Source organism: Urtica dioica, chromosome 7, assembly GCF_054948205.1.
Source record: "Urtica dioica subsp. dioica isolate 48M chromosome 7, U.dioica_male_clone48M_v1_H2, whole genome shotgun sequence".
Lineage (NCBI taxonomy): Eukaryota > Viridiplantae > Streptophyta > Magnoliopsida > Rosales > Urticaceae > Urtica > Urtica dioica.
In genome coordinates, this window is record NC_142762.1 from 46,130,485 (window position 1) to 46,151,405 (window position 20,921).

General features: G+C 34.9%; 2 protein-coding genes across 2 annotated transcripts; one reads left to right on the forward strand and one right to left on the reverse strand.

Annotated features, from left to right (window-relative positions):
- Window positions 1–3,720: 3,720 nt before the first annotated feature.
- LOC149392189 (mitogen-activated protein kinase kinase kinase 5-like) lies at window positions 3,721–7,596 on the reverse strand. The gene is made up of 9 exons (XM_089619068.1): window positions 7,166–7,596; window positions 6,601–7,071; window positions 6,448–6,535; window positions 6,306–6,368; window positions 5,732–5,895; window positions 5,551–5,626; window positions 5,280–5,465; window positions 5,000–5,194; window positions 3,721–4,239 (listed from the first exon to the last, which is right to left on the reverse strand). Exons 1-9 carry the CDS (start codon window positions 7,396–7,398, stop codon window positions 4,099–4,101), a joined length of 1,617 nt encoding a protein of 538 aa, XP_089475194.1. The 5' UTR covers window positions 7,399–7,596; the 3' UTR covers window positions 3,721–4,098.
- A 4,404-nt stretch (window positions 7,597–12,000) lies between these two features.
- On the forward strand, window positions 12,001–13,943 carry LOC149392190 (protein OSB1, mitochondrial-like). The gene is made up of 5 exons (XM_089620474.1): window positions 12,001–12,442; window positions 12,649–12,787; window positions 13,011–13,092; window positions 13,188–13,496; window positions 13,572–13,943. The coding sequence occupies exons 1-4, from the start codon at window positions 12,105–12,107 to the stop codon at window positions 13,475–13,477; spliced, it is 849 nt and encodes a 282-aa protein (XP_089476600.1). The 5' UTR covers window positions 12,001–12,104; the 3' UTR covers window positions 13,478–13,496; window positions 13,572–13,943.
- The last annotated feature ends 6,978 nt before the right edge of the window (window positions 13,944–20,921 follow it).

A 20,921-nucleotide genomic window follows, 5' to 3' on the forward strand; every position in this document is an offset into this window, starting at 1 on the left:
CGTTCGAGCCTAGATGAAAACAAATATTTAAAAAAATATATATGCATAACATAAGATGAAAATAGAAAGTCTACAATAATAGTTTAACAAAAATCTAACACAAGTCTAATGAAATAGTTTAATACAAAGTACAAAATCAAAATAATGATAATATTCATGTTAAAAATCAACTAATTATACATAAACATTCATATTCTACAACTTAATTAACAAAAACCCCAAAAACACATTCAAATCTAAACCCTATTTTTGAATCTAACAAAAAAATTGGATACAAACTCATATTAAACACAATAATGAAGTTAAAAACTAAGAATTTGAACTAAACCATCAAAACTAATAACAAATTCCATGAAAAACACTAAATACATCAGAATTTAAGAATTATCGTTATTTGACCACTTACCGCGAAGTTTTCATCGGAATGCAGTGAAAATTTGCATGAAGACAACCAGATAGTGGAATGATTCCCCGAAAAACATCGGAATGAGGAAAAGTGGAAGGGTTCATGTCCGGGTTTCCTCGAAATCCAAAGAAAATTCCAATTTTGTACGTACTGGTGTAGGGACCCTAAAGAAAACGGACCCCGGTCCGGCGTTGTGGTCACTCACTTGTTGTCATTGTCTTCTCTAATAATTTATTATTGTTTCAAAAGTTAAAAAAAAATAGGCTCCGATCTAAATTGAATTTTTCGGATCTTTAGTGCGCTTACTTAGTTTGTTTTTATAGTCTAATACTATTGTCTTAAAAGCCTAGGTTTATATTATATGCGGTTGTTTTGGATTAATGAAAACTTTGTGAAATTATCAATTTATGGGTAAAATTTTGGATATTAAATATTACACTAATTTTTAATTATTACTTATGATAGTCTGCTATTTGTTTGCAATTGAGTATAGATGAATAAGCTTTCATAGACTAGTAGTAAAGATTGTAACCACTACAAGTTCAAGGCACATAATAAAAATATTTGCAAAGAAACCAAAAAAGCCACTCAAACAAAGATAAATCAAGTCAATAAACCTCAATGTATTATTCAGAGAAACAAAGCGAACGGAAAAATGAGAAACGAATTGAACGGGAAAATGAGTATGGATTATGTAGAGATTCAATTTTCAAAAGCTTGGGGTTATACAGAGATATCTACAGGTCATAAGACCAAATAGAGGAAAAAAATCAATTTTACCTAACTAATTTAGTATTTCTAAACAAATAATTGGGATTTAAAGTAAGACAAAAGTTAAATGGGGCATAAACCCCCACCCAAAGAAAAGAGGGGCAATATTATAATTCGCTTCCCAACATATATAAAAGAGTAATGTTATTTGTCACTCTTATCAGCGCTACAATTAATGTGTAAAATCTTAAAATGATGTGGGACTACCAAAAATGCATAAATGAATTAAATGATGACACATCAGCGCTGTCAGCGTTGATGAAAATCAATAGCGTATATAAAAAAATAATATCATGCGAGCTAATATATCCAATAATATTACACTTACTTTAGTCAAATGGTTTAAGCAAGTGATTCAAATGGTTTAGTAAGTGATAACAGATAGGGAGATGGGCATGAATTTTTGTTATTATATAGACGCTTATGTCTTTTAAGCTTTAGTAATCTATCCGATGTAGGAAACTCAAGAGCACTTTGTTTATTTGAAGCTCATTGAATCTATACCATACTTCAAAATGATGAGAATATAATTAAACTCTACCAACTGGGATTATTAACATTACTTATCATTAGTAGGTACTGATTTTGTATAATTTTTAAGTTTTATACTTATGAATCAGTAAATTTTTGTTAGTTATTGTTAATAGGCACTAATCTGTATGAGTTTAGGTTCTTTTACTTCTAAATCATCAGTAAATTTGTGTTAATTAACGTTAATAGGTGTTTGTTGTGTATGACTTTCAGATTTTTTGCTTTTGAATCATCGCTAATTTTTCATTAATTATTTTTAATTAAATTTATACATTTCCTAATTTTGGTGCAGTGGCAATTCTAATTTTTTTCAATGAAAGAGAAAGTGGTGTTTAATGAGTTCTTTTTTTAATTTTTAGAAAATATGAATTACGTTTATTAGGAAAACAGTTAATTATTTTGTGGGATTCTAACTACTTTCTTTTTTAATTTATGAAAATAAATAATTATGTGCATTTTACATCTAAAAGTCTGATTGTCGGGTCTAAAAGTCATTTAAACGCGGCAATTGTCGCGTCTAAAGGTTTTGGATGTGATATGTCGCATCTAAATTTTAGATGAGACATCTCGCCTGATTTTAGAGAGACAATTGTCGCATCTAGATGTCGCATGTAATGTCGTTTATAAGGTGCTCGCGCCTTTATGCGGAAGTTTGTTTAGATGCGACTGATATTAGATGCGGTAGTTAATTAAAGAATTTCAATTGTTGGCTATTGAAATTATAACGTGTGATAATGGCTAACTTGTAAGTTTGCCAATTATTTAATGACTATTTTAAATTCAAATATTGGCTATTTTGCAAAACTCAAATTTCAATTTGACTAATTAACTAAATAATAAAATAAATTTGTTAAAAATATATATACAATGTTGACCATTAATTGATTCATTTTTTGTAACATTTTTTTTTATTATTGATTTAGTAAACAATTCTGTTATAGACTTGTTTTAGTGTACTCATCAATCTTATACTTTCATCATAAATTTATTTAAACTATCAAATGCAAATTACTAATGACATGTAAATATAATATATTATATTTTTCATACAAATATCAATATTAAGAATTTAAGATATATAAATATATAATTTTTTTATTATTTGTTTATTATACTTCGCAGTTTATTTTTTATTTTGTAGTTTATTTATACAATAAATGTTACATGTATTCTTGATAATTATCAGTTGTATATTGTTGTGTGGGTGTAGAAATCGATCTCCTCACTTTAACTTAAATTTCTGGGGCCTTCGACCAAAAATCCCATGAGGTCAAAGCCTTCTATTTTGGTTGGGCTTGAAAGCCCTTCCTAGTTTTTCCCCCGAAGACGAGCTGGTCCACTCGACTAATGAGCCCGTGTAACGCACATATTCATCTGGAAGAATTGGTATACGTCAGGACTTAATCACTAGTTCATCGATGTTTCTTATATCCAAGATGACATGTATCATGACACGCAGCCGAGAATGATGAGGCGAAACGGATTTCGATCGCCTGTAAATTAAGCCTATTTCACAAGAATAACATACAATTATACATAGAATAACATATTGCTTATTTGTTTAGCTCAACTCCTCTATAATCAAGTTGTCATAGCTCAACCAATTATACAATTTTGCCAAATCAATAACATTTGTTATTTCTATCACATCGCAAACTCTTATATTTTATATTTCATAATTTCATTTTATATGATTATAATCAATATATATATATATATATATATCTTAATTCTTATACGAAGAAATATCGAGATCCATCATCCATGTATAAATATAACGAAATCTTCAAACTGTAATTTTTAGTGATTGTCGAGACCACGTCAACGTATATCATATCCTCCAGAGTGAAATGATCAGAAGCACGATATGATTAAATAGTAAGTGGTAATTTAATCTTTAGCTAAAAGTGTGTTAATTTGATTCTTACTGACATAACACAACTTCCATACTCAAGTTTACAAAATTTCAAAAAACATTTGAGTATTCACAAATCAATATCAAACCACTATCATCAATAATTTAACATTCTATTAATAATTAATCTCACTATCAATTTTAAAAATATTTTACATAAAAAAAATTAAAAATCGGGATGTGGAACTAAAAACAAGTGGAAAAACTGTTTCAGAAGTTCACGGCAGCAATACAACAGAATCTAGATATATCTTCCACATTGGATTAATAATAAATTGATATATGTACACAACACTGAGTACTGAGAACCTGGCAAATACAGAATTGCAGAATCTCCAATTCAGTACTCTTTGACGGGACACAATTAGAGCCTATTTAGGACTAATCAAGGAATAGCAATGACTAACAGAGGCATTTTACACATTGACTTTTTGTGATTTTTTTTTTGGGTCACTCAAATGATGACCAAACTCGGTCACAGCGAGAGTGTCCACGTGGCAGAGGTGTCTACACCATAAGGCGGGCTTCCGTTTGAAGTCCTCACTCTGGCGCTCGAAGACGCCACGGCTAAGTCAAAAGCGTCTTTTCTGCGGTCTCTTTGAATGTGTAGTTTTTCCTATTAAATTAAATAAAAAAAAATACACACCTGTGTTAGGGAATAATAATAATTCATTGTTTTATTTGATAACTTTGAAATATTCTAATGATTATTCGAAACTATCACTTTAAATTCATGCGAATTAGTATTGATTGATTTTTTTTCCCCTGAGCTTCGTGTGGACAAGAGAAAATTCCTAAATGAATTAAATTAACTATAATAATAAATTAACAATTATTTGTTGTAAATAATCAATCATCTACACCTTTTTTTTTTAAGATTTAGTTCAATTTTCATTTTATTAGGAAAATAGCTTATCGATTCAAAGTTAATTAAATTAACTTCGGTCTGATATGCTATTTTTTTAATAAAATAAAATTTGAGCTATTTTTTAAAAAGATGGTGGATTATTGAGCTATTGAGCTAATTGCCCTACAAATTAAATTAATCAGGATTAAAGTATTTTTTCGCCTATTATATTGTGGAGATATAATCTTCTTGAAACATGAAAAATTTATTTTAATAATTAGAACTTAGCCACTCTTATTATTGATTAAATTATCACGTCATCAAATTAATTAATTTACACTCCTATTATTATTATCACTTTTTCATGTAATCAAAATGGCTAATTTTCAATTATTTACTTAACGTTAGTTAAAATGCAATTGACAAGTTTCCTGTGTCTAACTTCTTGCTAAACAAAATAATGGTCCTATTATTATTTTTTTTCTTTTGTTTTCTTAATTACGTCAAACTCTTGCTAAACAAAATATACCATGATGCTGTGTGTGGTCGGCGACATGTTGTGTGGGTGCAGATTCCGGACGAATGCGTGGTCGAGCAGCTTTGCAGCCGTAGGACGGTCCACCGGGTTTCTCCGGAAGCAACAACTCAAAAAATCCTTTCCTTCCGAAGAAAGACTCTCTGGTATCGGCGGAGTCGAGTTCAACACCTTGAACATCGCTTGCGGCTGAAGAAAAGAAAAGAAAAAAAGAAGAAGATAACATTAGCATTTGATTAGAACGAGCAAATAAAGTTCTGTTGGATTTACGCACGGGAGTGAATTCGCTCCAAGGCGGTTTTCCGTTGATCATCTCGATGATCGTGCAACCCAAGCTCCAGATATCGACGGCCAACGCGAGATCGGGGCTAGCGTTCCTCTGCATCGCGGCTTTGATTACCTCCGGCGCCATCCAATAGGGACTCCCATTCAATGACAGGTCGTATGAGTGTCCCGTGAGCTGAAAAAAAAAAAAAAAAAATTGAGTCATCAATTCCGAAAAAAAAGTAAATAAAACAAAACAATTTTTGAGTTTTTGAGCTCACATGTTTGGCCATCCCGAAATCGGCTAGCTTGACCGCACCGGAGGCGTCCACGAGTAGATTCGCACCTTTGATATCCCTGCAGAGAAAGAAATTAACAATGCAAAAAACAGTAAAATGGTTGTCATATATATACACAATTACACACATATAAATATGGGATTAAAGCGTTTTCATTGCAGACCTGTGGACAGTCTTTCTGGTGTGTAAATAAGCGAGTCCGGATAGGATATGGCGTGTGAAGTTCCGAACCACGGATTCGGTCACGTTTCCGAAATGTTCGCGCACGTACTTGTTGATTGAACCAGGATGTACATACTCCAAATATATGTAGAAATGATCATCAACCTGTGACAAATAATGTCACCAATCAGTCACAAAAATAATAACAATAAATTAAACAGAGGTGAATCAAAGGCCCCGTTTGGTTAAGTTTTCCATTCCTGTTGTCTGATTCTAAATTCTAGAAAACAGTTTTAGAAAAACTGTTTGGTTATAAATTCAGAAAACAGATTTAGAATCATGTTTCTGTTTTCTTTGAAATTTGTTTAGAAAACAAAAAACAATGAAAAGTTGTTTTTTATTTTATCTCTATACAATTGAATGGAAAACATAACCAAACAACATTTAAAATATTCCGAAACGTAATTCTAAATCTATTTTTTAAATTTAAAAATTAGAATCAGAAAACAGAATTTAAAAACAGAAAACGAGTTTAGAAAACTAAACCAAACGGTACCAAAGACTCTCTGACTTACTACTTCACTCCCATAATATTGAACGATGTTTGGATGCTTCAATTGACGCAGCATTTCAATTTCCTGAGAGAATATTTCAATCTCAGAAATTTGTGACGCTAATTATAATAATAAAAAAAAAAAGGATGTTTCAGAATAAAACCTGCTCTAATTGCTTAATACATTCGACGGATTTAGGATCGTCGAGAATAAGATCCACTTCCTTCATCGCACACAGAGCCCCAGACTCTCTGCCACAATTACAAGACTCAGTCAACAAACAAATTCCTTTATTTATTAAATAAATTGAAAATACCTGTTGAATCCGACGTAAACACTCCCGAAAGTTCCACGGCCGATGAGCTTCCCTTTCTGCCACTGGTTTTTCACCGGAAGACCTCCGGATCCGGGAGGCAGAGGCAGGGGATGAGCTCCGGAGCTCGGAGGCTCCGCCGGAAAAGAGTTCTTGTAACACACCGGGAACGAGATCGCCTTCTGCGTTCTTCCGCCGGAGACGGCGGTTCTCGCCGCATTTCCGCCGGGGAATATCAAGAGCTTCGGGGCGTCGGAGGCTCCCCGCGGACTGGTCGGAGCGCTCCGGGAGGGAAAGCTCGCTTTTAGCTTCGTTTCCTCATCGTCGTCTTCCTCGTCGGCGTGAAAAGAAGAGATTATTTCTCCGGCGTTCGATCGGACGCGAATCGTGGGGGATACGGAGATCGCGGGTGATCTGACGTGGCATCGGTTGCTCGCTGTTCTCGTGACTTGGTCAACGTCTCTCTTGATACTACTGTTACCAGTCAACGCATTACAATAAATGTCAGAAAACCTAAAACCTAAAATAGAATAAAAAGAGCATAACACATTGAATGTGTGAATTGTACCTGCCGGCGGGGAGAGGAAGCGGCTGAGGAAAGCCGGAGAAGGACGAGTTTTCACGGCCGAGCTCGTGATCTGTGACGTGGCGGAGTTTTCGCACGCGCGTGAGTCTCCGTTGCGCGAGAGACGCGTTGGCCTCGGTGAGCGGATTCCACGACGGAGGCGAAGAAGAGTCCTTCGGAGATGGCACTTGGGATTGCAAGAGAACGGACGGCTGAGATCGTTTCGATACACCCATAATTAACAGATCAGTGTGGTTACTCTTCTTCTTCGCCCATTCAAATAAGATTAAGCGGAAACGAAATTCCTTTGTTGCTTCTCAATCCACCTCGTCCTTAAAAATACAGGAAACGGACCCAATAGATGGGCTAAGTTATTAGTTAGCCACAATATATATGTAAAAAGAAAAAAAACAAAAACGAAGTGGGAAAAAGTTGCTCAGTCAACAGTTTTGACATTTATGGGATTGAGACTCGACATAATTCCTCTCTATGTATTCAGTATTATTAACTAATTTTGATGATTGTTTGGGAGTACGAAACACGATACATATTTTCTTACTGTAATGTTAGCGTGACATGCATTTCTTACTCGTTACGTGTCTCACGGACACAACACAACACAGACTAATAGTCACTAATGATTTTGTGGTAATTGATTCTGAGTTCTGACATTTTTTTAATTATTATTTGCCTGTACGTCGCGTGCGTAATTTGATCTCTGTTTTCATTGATATTGTCAAACTTAACCCAATTGCCACTCGGTGGAATATTTATGTTGCTTATTTGATATCTGCTGAATAAAATAACTAGGATATGTGTTTACTGAGTTTTGTCTTTAGAGAGACAACGATCTTGGGTCAACGTTGAGGTAAGCTCTCCTGTTAATTAATTAATTATTTAGTTTACGAATAGTGACATTCTGAGTCTTGAATAGACTGGGTCCACGGATGAATTTTTTATTTTTATTTTTTTGAGAGAGGGGTGGATAATTTATTCATAGAGGGTCTATTGTTTTTTTTGTTTTTTATTTATTTATTTATTATAAAACAACAAATAGTGGGTACTTGATAAACCAAATACAAGTTTTTTTTTTTTTTGGGTAGTTTCTTACAAAATTAGACTTACGCACCAAAGAAAAAAATCATATCCTACTTAGACCTTTTTTCCCCCCTGGATCTCTACATAAACGTTAGAAGTTTAGGGTAAATCTATGAATCTAATTTGTTACTCATTTAATAATAAATTTTTTCTTAATCAAATAAACATAAAAATTTTAAAAAAATTAAATTAATAAACCATGTGCCCAAATGTACTTAAAATTCATAAGAAAATACTTAAGTTATGTTGTAGATAGTATCTTTTTAATTGTGTGTAAGAAATAGTTTATTATAAGGACAATATTTTAGAAACCACAATGATATATATGCACACAATTATAAAAATAGTAATAATTATAAACGGATAGAATATGCGTAAGATTTTGGGTAGAGTACTTAAAAATTATATTTTTTTTATACTCATATAATTATTAACATATAATTCCCATACCCTATCTATTATCCATTCACTCAAGTATGTGAGTAAAATTATCATCTTGAATGTTGTTAGGATACAAACCATTCTATGTACCCGTTAGAAAAATTCAAGTGTTTTTATTTATTGACATCAACAACTCTTTTTGGGGTCGTGGTTTCCATTGCTTGTCAAACTTTTGATTTTTTTTTTTCACTTCGAAAATTGCAAAACATAGTTTATCATTGCGAAAATAGTTCAAAACTTCAAAAATATGGTACTACTACCCAATTCTTTGGAAATATTATGCAAAACTTTGGAAATTTTGTGCAAAACTGGGAAAATTAAGTACAAAACTTAAAAAATTGAATTTATGGCTATTATAATATTTTCTCAAATAAAAAATAGAGTAATTCTCAAATATTGTATCTTAACAATATTGGCTTTTCAAATAAATAAATAAATTTTCCCATGAAGGAAAAACATTATATTTGGCTTATGAGATTCGGTGCAATTTTTTTTTTTTTTTTTATCCATTTCTACAAATACCATCAAACAACTTGTGTGTAATTTATATGCTGCTATGACAAATGGCATCTTTGAAAAAAAAAATGTTTATTTGACTTTATAGTGTAATTTCAAGCCAATGGCGAATCGCCATATCTAGTGTACCATGGAATTTATTTGCAACGGAAGTCTATATAATCGAAATGAGGAACAAAATTTCTCCACGAAGCAAACATCAGAGATGATGATCGTGGAAAATAAAACATTTTATAAATTCTATCCAAACCGTACCGTTGACAACGCGCTGTTTTGGACTCTTAATACAATATTTGGAACCTTCAATGAAATTTTCTCTAACCTTGAATTTAATTATATACAAGGAAAAAATCAACCCTGAATACTACCACACGTAGACCATCTGATTATGATTGTATATGGTATACCACAAGCTATACACACCTACAGTGTCTACGTGTGGAAATAAACGTATTTCTGTTTTAATTTATATACACAATTGACAATTAACTTTTAGTCAAAGAAACATGGATATGAAACGGCAGCGCCAATACGACGCTACTGCGTTTTTTAGGGTGTAAAATAAATTAAAAAGACTATGCGAAATGTGTGTGTGCGCTTTTTTTTTTTTTTTTTTTTTTTTTTTTTTAAGGTCATTGTCATGATTAGGTTTAGTTTAAGAACTATGAAAATTTATACTGTTTTTTTTTTATTTAGTTTTTAAAATAAATGAGAAACAAGTCTATTACTCCTAGCCTGTATTAGGCATGTCCAGTAGAGCAGCCCAAACGGCATCCATTTTTTTTTTCAACGTGCGTGAAAAGAAAAATATTGTGAATCATTCAAATCTTTAGTTTAAAGTTTTGAACCAAAGAAGATCTGTTTCATTTTTGTCGCCATTTTGCACTTGTTGATTTACAAAAAATTGCAAAGCCAATAAATACTATCATAAAAAATTGAATTTTTTTTTTTTTACTGTTTTCCATGAAATATCGATATGCTAATGAAAAATTGCACGAAAATAATTTTACATGATTAATAAACAATTTAAAACATACTTGTAAATATAGTTCAAAACTCTAATAAACACTACATACGATCAACATGTCCGGTTCTAAGATTTTTGAGGCCTAACGCATTTTTTTTAGGCATTTTTAAACTTTTATTTTGACTATTTAATATATTTGAGCCTAAAAAAGATATATTTTAGGCTTAAAATATATTAAATTTAGGTCTTTTCTACATAATTTAGGCCTAAAATATATTAAATTTATGCATTTTTTTACAAGATATAAACTTTTATTTATGGGAGCCTAAAGCAATTGTTTGATCTCCCTAGCGATCAAGCCGGGCTTGATCATCAAACATAGATGTTCTACACTTAAATTCAAATATAAATGTTTCACACTTGAACTCATTAAGTTATCACGAGGATTGAGCTAGTCCCAAAAGTGTCAATCTCAAGTTTTGACGTTTTCAGTCCCGAGATAATAAGCTAACGACACGATAGATAAAGAAACAAACTTTGTCGATGAAATAAAATATGTTTAAACCACTACGCAGCATCCGGGTCGAGGAGAACACATGTCGCGAGCTGACTTGTTAGACCTTCAAAAGCGCATCGAATCTTCATTTTTGGTATTATTGGTGTAGATCTTTGCCTCTCCCAAAAAAAAAAAAAATTTATGATTACAATCTCGAATTCATGATCTAATTAGGCCCGCGAGCCCGAGTTAGACTTGATGAGTCTGATTCATCGTGAAGAGAAAGCTCGAGCCATGTGTGCCAAGCTCGAATTTGGATATTTTGAGTCTCGAGATACGAGCTAAGGACACAATAAAAAAGAGAACAGCCTTCACGGAAGACCATCCTGAGTCGAAAGATATTGTTCAAACCATTGGGCACAATTCAAGTCGTGGAGGACACGTGTCACGAGCTGACTGGAGAAGGCTGATTCAACCACATCATAATACTCAAATGTCGTTTGCCGAGGGAGCTATAAATACAAGCTTAGACCCTCGAAAGGACATTGAATCTTCATATTTGATGTTCTTTGATATTATAGATATTATTAATTGCCCATAAAAATAAAAATAAAAATACAAAACCATATTTTAGAATAATAAATTATAAAAGTAGAAAGAAGAAGAGGACGAGGATAATACGATGAAGCAGAACAATGACAACAATAAAGAGGAGGCAGAACAATGACAACAACAAAATTGTGAATGTGTTTTGAGCTCATCACAAAATAGTAACTTTTACAAAAAGAAAAAAAAAAGTGAAATCTAAAATACATGGGAAAAAAAAAATTGTGAATGCCTACTCAACAGTCAACTGATGACAAAATAGTAATTTTTAACAACAAAAATAAGTGAAATCTAAAATAACACGTTTAGTATAAAGTATAAACAATCTCCATCATTAAATTGTTGACTTCAATTTCAGGAATACCATCGTAATAATTTTAGTTCTTGAAACACCGATTTTCCATACTCCTCATAACATTTTGTATATCTATGTCGTCTCATATTCTCTTTATAGAAGCTGAGTTACGAAGCTCAAAGAGCTCGCCGATGATATTTAGGCAAGATAAAGTCGTCCAAATTTTAAACAAAATCGATACTTTCAAATTTTCAAGAGTTAGCTGCTGTATATTTGAAAATTCTTTAGCTTTAAAATATTTATGTCCTTTTCCCAACTAAGTATCCACTAAAACCCAATGTCAACGGATATATTGAGCCCAATCCAATAGGTTATCATGGACTCACAACTTCAAAAAGGCTCAATTGATCCACAAAAAAAAAAAAAAAAACCCGCCAAAACCTCCGTTTCATTCATACCGCGGCGAGGAAGTGCTCGAAATCCAACTCGCCGGTATGTTGACGGCGGCGATGTCCGACTGAGCATGAGGGCGATCCAGATCGCGATTCGTCATAGCCTCCGGTTCGAGATTCAGATTCCACGATTTCTCTTAGCTCCCTTCTCCTGCTTGTCCTCTTCTTCGTATGCCGATCCTAGGGTTTCGAGTTCAGACTTCGAAGGCGAAAAAGAAGAAGGTAACAGCGCGGTCTACAGGCGCAAGCTCAAGTTCCAGCGCCCGAGTACGGTCCCATGGCGACGCGAGTGGTGGAACTCTGCGAGCTTCATCGGCACTGTTGCTCAACCTCTCAAGATCTTAGAAAGTGGTGCAGTTTACACTGTCCTCAGCGTTCCAGAATCGTCTCAGTCCAAAGGAGGTTTTCGGTAATAGCTCTATGTATTGTCTGATCTTCGATGAGTAATTTAGCTCTGTTTAGACATTAGATTCTGTTAGTTTGTGGTATTGTTTTAAGATTATCAGATTGCATGAATTTTTAATTTTTTTGGAAAGTGGACTGAATGAAATATGGTTGTGTGTTTTGATCTAAGGAAAGCTAGTTTTGGTACTAAGACGTTACTTTTCTGAACAGGATAGTATTACAGATGAGGGGTGAGATGGCAAAAATGTGTCTCGACTATCTGAAGGAGAATGATTATATTTATGTTTCGGGTCGTCTCCAAACTGATGTCAAGCCCGAGTTTGAGAGGAACTCAAGATTATTCTACAAGGTTCGGGACTTGCCAAATGATTTTGAGGATTCTGTAATGTTTGTTCACGAGTCTTTGCCTTTCTGGTAGAACGTGTCGGTGTGTACGTCTAGCAGAACATCTTGCATAAAAATGTTTTTGTAAAATTTCTAGCGCTGTTAGGATGTTGCTTGAACCTGGTATTTGTTCTCGCCTTATATTCAATTAGATAATTGTCTTGTTCATACTTCTTTTCATCTCTCAGGTAATAGTGAATGAAGTGAATTATGTGACCAGAACACAGGATATAATACCTCAAAATACCCAAGAACTGCGAACTGTTGAAGGTGTATAGCGAATATATCCGTACTACTTTGTTCTATACATACAGTGTGGTCAGATTTACTCTTCGGGCTTGAATAAAGTGTTGATAAATTCTCAGGTGGGTCCACTATCGCCGAGAAGCACAGAGATCGGCTACACTTGTGGCAAGTCTTCTTTTACAGCCCATATGAATGGTGGGATAACAGAAAATGTAAAAAAAGTTCAAGAAGTCCTGATTTTCGGCACAAGGATACCGGTGAATGTCTCTGGTTGAGTCCAGTTGATCCGCCATGGGTTAAGAAGCAACTTGAACTACATGACATAAGACTGGGAGAACGAGGTGAGGGTGAACCGGTAGGTCGTCGAGCTCGTCTCTCTCATTGGGACTATGATGATGATGATGCATAAGATCAACCCATGAATCACAGTATGTAGTGCTGTCAATACAAAGTGATTCGAATTGTCTCATGAAAGGAGGATAATTTTTTCTTTTATACTTCAGAGTTACAGTGGTCTTTGGATACCCCTCAAGTACAGAAAGATATCATGAATTCTGTGTTGAATCTCTGCCAGGTATGTTTCATTGCTCCCGTGAGACAGCAAATTGCATTCTATCGGATCACTCAATGGCGTTTCAATGCTTTACCTGTGTACATTATTTGTTTTTGTATAATATATTGCTGATATGGAATATTTTTTAAGAAGTTGTGAAAGAAAGATAGAATAAAGGGGAAGATAACAGTAGTTCTCCATTTTCTTATCATCATTATTATTTTTTGACTTGACCCGCCAAACTCTACAATCTTACGAGGAAAGGACTCGAAAATATATATTTTTTTAGTGGGAATCAGACCTCATAAATCGAACCCGAGACCTCTTGGCTAAAATGATAGTGACCGATAACTAGCTCTTCCTTTTGTCGTTCGTTCTGCAACTATATTTGGATTTGAAATCGACTGTCGAACCAAGCGCTGAATATATTTTCCTGACAGTTTTTTAGAGTTGCATGTCAAGATTCTAGGGGTGTGGTTGAAATAAATGATGGATAGTTATGGGTTAATGTAGAATATTTTAATAGGGGATAGCTATGAGAGAAATGCATTGAACATTTAGATTGAGATTATTCTCTTGAACTGCCCGGAGCTCCCGAAATATCCAAATTCACAGTTCTGATTACCAAAGTCTTAGTATCACACTTGTTCACTCATTCTTTTAAGCTAATAGACTGGCTGTTTTAGTTTTACCAATGCTCTATATTTTGGTATACAATGAGAGTTTTTTTGTTGTTGTTGTTGTTGTCTTTCTTTCACCTTTGTTAATGATATCATATAAAGGTACAGAGCCAGGAAGGCAAAGACTTTTTAAGTCAATGCACGTTCTTGATTGACCTCTCAAGTCTCTATGACCTTATAACAAATGCTGATGACCAATTAGCCGATTTAGTGTCCTCAATACCCTCTTTTTGACTAACGTAAAGTTTCATTTGATTGGCTCAGCATATTGAAACAAAAAGCTTGTAAATGAACATAAACGTGTGCTAGTAACAAATTAGTTTGTTATCAAAAGTTTTCTTGGTACACAGAACCGAGGCAAGCTCTTTTAGTGGGTGGATGTTGACTCTTCCCGTAACCCTCTTGATTTTTTTTTTCATACATTAATTTTGTATTCGGTAAATAATTATATTCCAAGGACTCCATAAAGTTGCCTTATTATTGTTATTTAAAAAAAAAATAGAACAGCTGGTATTGCTCGGACGAGGTACTTAAAAGTTAAACCATAGTAGGGCTTAGAAATACGACCACGGCGTTTGGTGTGAAACGGGCAAGCAAATGAAAATGTGTGGGTGCGAGTGTGCGACTTTGTGGGTCTAAAATAATTCTTGCTTGCCACTTCGCGCACAGCTTTGACTGATTGGTGAGAGAATTAGACAAACTCAGTCTTTGGGGGGCATCATAGGAGTTTGGGATATAAAGTCTGTCTAATTTTCTGTTATATTATCTTTCAATTTTGACATCATCGGAGTTAGAAGTTCAAAAAGCCTGGGTGGCTTAACTTGGTTTGGGTGACAAAACCTTGTCCTTGGGTGACCTCTTGTATGTAATTATTGCGTGTGTAAACTAATGTATAGTGTAAGATTACAAATATTACAATAAATCAAGGTTTAAAATAGCGTTTTCGACGCCGTTTTGAGTCTCATGATTTACGGAAAATCGACACGTCGACGGAAAATCGAACGGAAAAAATGTGAAAGTAGGAAATTGATATGCCATTTTTCATAAAAAAAAAAAAAAAAAACGACATGTCGATGAAAAATCGAATGAAAATAATATTGCAAAATAAAAAAATAGAAAGATATTTGTAAATATGGTCCAAAATTTGTATATTACTATATTTAATTCATAATATATGATAAATTTATATTTTTTTGTTTTCTATAATTTTTTATATTGTATATTTGCTTGGTTGGCTTGGTTTGGCATAACGTCATAAATTTATTATTATTTTCTCCCAAACAACAAAATACAACTGAACAAAATACAACTTGTTTTAATATAAAATAAAATAGATTCTTTTACTATAAAATAAAATAAATATATAATAAGTATACGGTAGTAGCTATAGGCTTTTGTGAGCAAATGGTCAGACTAGTCGTCATTCCACGCAGACATAACTTATGTAAAATTGATTTTTTATTATAAAAAAAATTATTAAAAGCCGACAATCTTCTCTCTCCTCTAAAACACAAAAAGTGTTTTCTTCGACAAAAAAAAAAAAAAAAAAAAAACCAATCCCACTGAAGGAAAAAAATGCCTATGTCATCGTCGAGATTAAACGTGGCTTACCGGTAGCGGGACGGGACGGAATCCCCGCTACCGGTAATAGAGGTAACGGGACGGGAGGTCCCGTTAAGCCTAACGGACGGGAGTCCCGTCCCGTTACTGAAGCTAACGGGATCCACGGATCCCGTTAGCGACCGTTGCATATTTTTTTTTTTTTTTTTTTTTAATCTCGGCCGTTGGATCAAAGAGCCAACGGCCGAAAAAAAAGAGCCGTTTGAATATGAACGTTTGATTATAGCCGTTTGAGCGAAAATGAGGTTTTATTTTATTTTTTTTTTCCCACTTATTTCTAAAATCTATAAATACCCCCCCATTTCATTCATTTTCTTCACACCTTTCACTCAAACTCTCTCAAACTCTCTCAAATTCTCTCAATCTCTCTCTCTAATTCTCTCAAACTCTCTCAATTTTACTCTCTAAAGCTTTCATTTTCTCATGGCATCATCATCCCACAACCGAGGAGGTCGAAGGGGAAGAGCTTCCCGAGGTGAACGAATGCACCGTTTTGAAGAAAATTGGTTGCATTTGTCTCAAAACGCCCCCGACCCAAACACCGAATACTCTTTCGATCCAAATTATGTTGCTCCTACTTTCCACAATACGGAATTCACCGAAATTCCAAACACACAAATGCCATATTATCCTCAAATGGATCCCGAGCAAGCATATCAAGCACAAATACCGCCATCCGAAGTCGCTTTTCAAGAGTTTCAAGTGTTCGAGCAACATTATCATCAATCCCAAAATCCAAATGAAGAAGAAGACGACGACGAAACCCAAGATCCGAATGAACAACATGATGACGAGGAGGAGGAAGATGAAGAAGAAGACGTCCCACCACCACCACCTCAGCCTCGAACTCAAGTTCCACGACCTCGACAACGTGAGCAACAAGAGGATACCCGACAAAGACGACAACGACGTGCCCGAGAAGAAGAACAACAACAACAACCACCTCAACAACAACAACAACCACCGCAACAACAACAACAACCTCAACAAGCACAAGCACCACGACGTCGAGCGAGGTCTGTTGTCTGGACGTTCTTTGAAGAGGTGATTGCCAACGGTGAAAAAGCCGGAAAATGTCACGTTTGTGGCAAAATCTTTAGCGCTCATAACACTAGAGTTGGGACGTCGCTATTGTGGAGTCATCACAGACACTGCCAGGGGGGGGACACAATCTGGAGCCTCTACAACCCAAGTAAGTAACATCGATCCTTTAAGATTTAGACGTGATTTAGTTGAATATTTTGTATCAACCGATCAATTTTTTAGTCATATCGAATCTCAAGGCTTTGTTAGATTCATTAGTTCTTTTATTCCAAACGTACAACTAATGTCTAGGAAAGCCTTGAGATCCGATATCCTAAAATGGTTTTTAGGAGAAAATGAACAAATGAAAGACTCAATATCCTCTGGTAGATATAGCGTAGCCTTAACATCGGATATATGGACCGGTCAATCTAAGATGGACTTTATGAGCGTTGTAGTCCATAACATAGACGACGATTGGAACCTGAACAAACGTATCATAGCGTTTAGGAGGATAGAAGGTTCTCACACTGGTGAGAACATCTTAGATATCATAGTTAGTGTTTTAGCTGAGTGGGGTTTGAACAATAGGGTTATATCTGTGACCTTAGATAATGCCACTAGCAACAACGCCATGATTAGGGAGTTGACCCAAAAACTTAACGCAGACGAAACCCTTATACATCAACGTTGTGCTACCACATCATCAACCTCATAGTTCAAGTCGGAGCCGCTAGTTACGACCCTTCGATAAACAAGATTATGAATTACATAAGTTGGATAAATAGTTCAACCTCTAGAGTAGATGAGCTTAAGAGACGGCTTAGACTAAACGGCCTTCAAGAACGCACCTTTCACCTAGATAACAAAATTAGGTGGAATTCAACCTTTCTTATGCTGACCAACTTTTTATCCGAGCGTTACGTCGATGTTATTGTTTCTTACATTAACAGCGTACATGTCGAAAACGCTATATCTGATTTGGATATTAGGATGGCTGAATCATTTGTTTCTTTTCTCGACATTTTTTATAAAGAAACTTGTTATCTTTCTGCTGTTTACACTCCCACTTCTTTTCTCGGTCTTCATACTATGACCGCAATAGCTGTGCATCTTGATAAAAATAAAAACGAAACTATTTTTCAAGATTCTATTCAAGCAATGACAGCAAAGTTTTTAAAATATTGGGGGGCTGGAAAGGTTCCATTACTATACGGTTTTGGAGCCATTCTAGACGTCCGATGTAAAATTGGAGGTTTAAATTTTTTTTTGAAATACATAAGAAACCATTTTGTGGACCAAGATTACGTTGCACTTGATCTTCCGAGGATCGTGCAAGCTTTTTTTGATCTTTTCAAGGTTTACGAGGCGAAACTTCTACCGCAATACCGAGCGCAACCTTCTCAATCACAGACGCAATATCCGAGAAGACACCAATACACGAATGTCTTCGTCAACGCGCCCGCGTACAGCCCGTCTCCTCAACAACAAGAAGCTGGGACAAGTCAGACGAGGTCAAGCGCAACCGACGCACGGTCCCATCCGGAGATCCAAGAGTACGATAGGAACGATTGGGTCAGGTCGGACGACGAAGCCATCGACCTCTTGGTTTGGTGGAGGCAGAATGCGAGGAGGTTTCCGATCTTGTCATCTATGGCACAAGACATCTTCACCATCCCAGTTTCAACTGTGTCCTCTGAGGCGGCTTTTAGCAGCGCGGGCCGGATCATCGACGATAGAAGATGCAGCCTGAAACCGGAGATGGTTGAAGCATTGACGTGCGGAAAAGATTGGATTCAACATCGAAATCGAGCACAAGAAACATTCATGTGCTTCGATATTCTAGACGATTTTGAAGTTGATTTTGCAAACGTAAACATAAATGGTTAAAGTATCGTGTATAACAAAGGGATATCCCGGCCCTTGTCCGGGATACATTTTCAAACATTTAACGAGGAAAGATGTGCTCTTTTTCCTCGCCGTCGCACCTTTTTAGGGGTCGGTGAGGTTTTTTAGGAGGCCCATTTTTAATTTCACATTCTTCTTTATTGTTTTTTTCTACTCATTTTTAATTATTTAACAACATTCATATTTTTCATTTCTACCCACTTATTCCAAATCTTTTCACTTTAATCCTTTCATTTTATTTCTTAAATTCTTTTTTTCAATTTTTTTTTTAATGCCTAACGGGATCCGCGGATCCCGTTAGACATTTACCGCCTCCGTCCCGTTATATAACGGGACGGGACTCCCGTTCGGCGAATTAACGGGAGTCCGGGCGGGGGCGGGACGGGAGGCGCGGTAACTCCCGGTAAGCCACGTTTAGTCGAGATTATGCAATTTTTATCATTTATATACAACGAAGACGTTCAGTCATTTTTTTGACGGAACGACACGTCGTTTCGGCGATTATCGAACGACATTCTAAGGTGAAATGAAAAATAAAGTCTTCGTCGGCCGCTAGACCACGGGCAGCGGCGACACAAGTTTTCGTCGGCAGCTAGACCACTGGTGGTGGCGGCGCCGATGAAAGTCGCCGATTTTCGTCAACATTTAAAACCTTGCAATAAATTGATAATTTAAAAAAAAATGTTTAATACCACTAAAATCTATTTTTATTCCAAAAATGTCAAACACAACAAATATGACTCAATAGACCAAACTAATCGATAAAATTATGACTAAGTGGATGCAGCCATTCTTTTTTCCGGGATAGGTCGAAAGTCGAAACAATGGGTATATAATTCTTATATTGATTCAATGAGTTGTATTTTGAATTTTTTTTTTTTAAAGGATACAAATTGAATTTAGTGTGTTACTAGTCTAACATTCCACAAAACCAGATTAACAAAATTTTACGGTCTAATTTATTTTACTTCTTTTGAGTTTTTCAAATAATCTTTTTTTATCGAATCAATCGGGTATTATTTGAAGGTCTTATCAGTAGAATTGGTTGATTGGAACACCCTTTTGTCGTTGATTACCAAGTACGAAACTCCATCTATTGTACTGCCTAATTTTTTTTTTGGGTGCCTAAAGAAAATCATGCTAGTGAAATAATATGGCAGTCTATACTATAGACTCTATAGTTTAAGACGTTGAATGTTTTGACTTTCTAGCTCTGCTTCCGTGATTGCATACGTAATTAGATTGGAGAAAGGTGACTTAAGAGAGTTGATATAACATCTAACTTTCATTTCATATTCATAATGCCACATAGTTACCACATCATTTGGGAGAGGATATTATTTCTAATAACAGGAAGCTTCCTGGCCCTTTCTTAAGAAAAAAAATAATTTTTTTTACCTACATGTACAACATGGAATGATGGTCAAATGTGTGTTGATATCATAGTAATGAACTTAATAATTTAAGGAGTTTGCATTTTAATATAGTGATGAGCCGCATTATAATCTGTTAAAGCACTCAAGAGTAGTGTTGTCATTTGACGTCCTCTTCCAAAACAACCACAGCACTAAGATGACTTTTTTTTTTTACCAATGTTTTGGATGCAGAAACGACGAGTAAGCGTACATGAAAAGATAAAAATGATTGAAAGTGACATCTTGAAAGGGTATGTAAAAGAAGGATTTGTTTAAGTCAAGAAATTAATGGCATGACTTGCACTTTAAAGTTTAAAATAATAGGCGAGCGGATATATAAGGTGAGGTGATAAGATCATAAGATACGGAGTGAAGATATGCTTTTTTTATATTGATTATTGCTTTTTTTTTTGGATGTTTTTGAGTTTATGTTACATGGGAATTTCAACGCGTTTTTTTTAGATGATTAAACGCGACATTTACGCCATAATCGTATCTTATATCACCCTCGGAGTAATGAAAACTGAAATTTTATTGGAAGAGTTGAACTTGAGGTTGGCATTGGACATACTGTCGTTTTTCTGTCGCAGTCGATTGTAGACAATAACAAGTGTTCATTTAGAATTTTGCTTCTTTTTGGTTAGATGGGACTAG

Excerpts from the sequence above, each read along its gene's own strand:
- LOC149392189 (XM_089619068.1), bottom strand. The coding sequence starts at position 7,398 with ATGGGTGTATCGAAACGATCTCAGCCGTCCGTTCTCTTGCAATCCCAA. Across the intron at positions 7,072-7,165 it reads CTTCCTCTCCCCGCCGGCAG|TAGTATCAAGAGAGACGTTG; the intron begins GTACAATTCACA and ends GACTGGTAACAG. Across the intron at positions 4,240-4,999 it reads CGACCACACACAGCATCATG|GAAAAACTACACATTCAAAG; the intron begins GTATATTTTGTT and ends TTAATTTAATAG.
- LOC149392190 (XM_089620474.1), top strand. The coding sequence starts at position 12,105 with ATGAGGGCGATCCAGATCGCGATTCGTCATAGCCTCCGGTTCGAGATT. Across the intron at positions 12,788-13,010 it reads ACTCAAGATTATTCTACAAG|GTAATAGTGAATGAAGTGAA; the intron begins GTTCGGGACTTG and ends TTCATCTCTCAG. Across the intron at positions 13,093-13,187 it reads AGAACTGCGAACTGTTGAAG|GTGGGTCCACTATCGCCGAG; the intron begins GTGTATAGCGAA and ends ATAAATTCTCAG.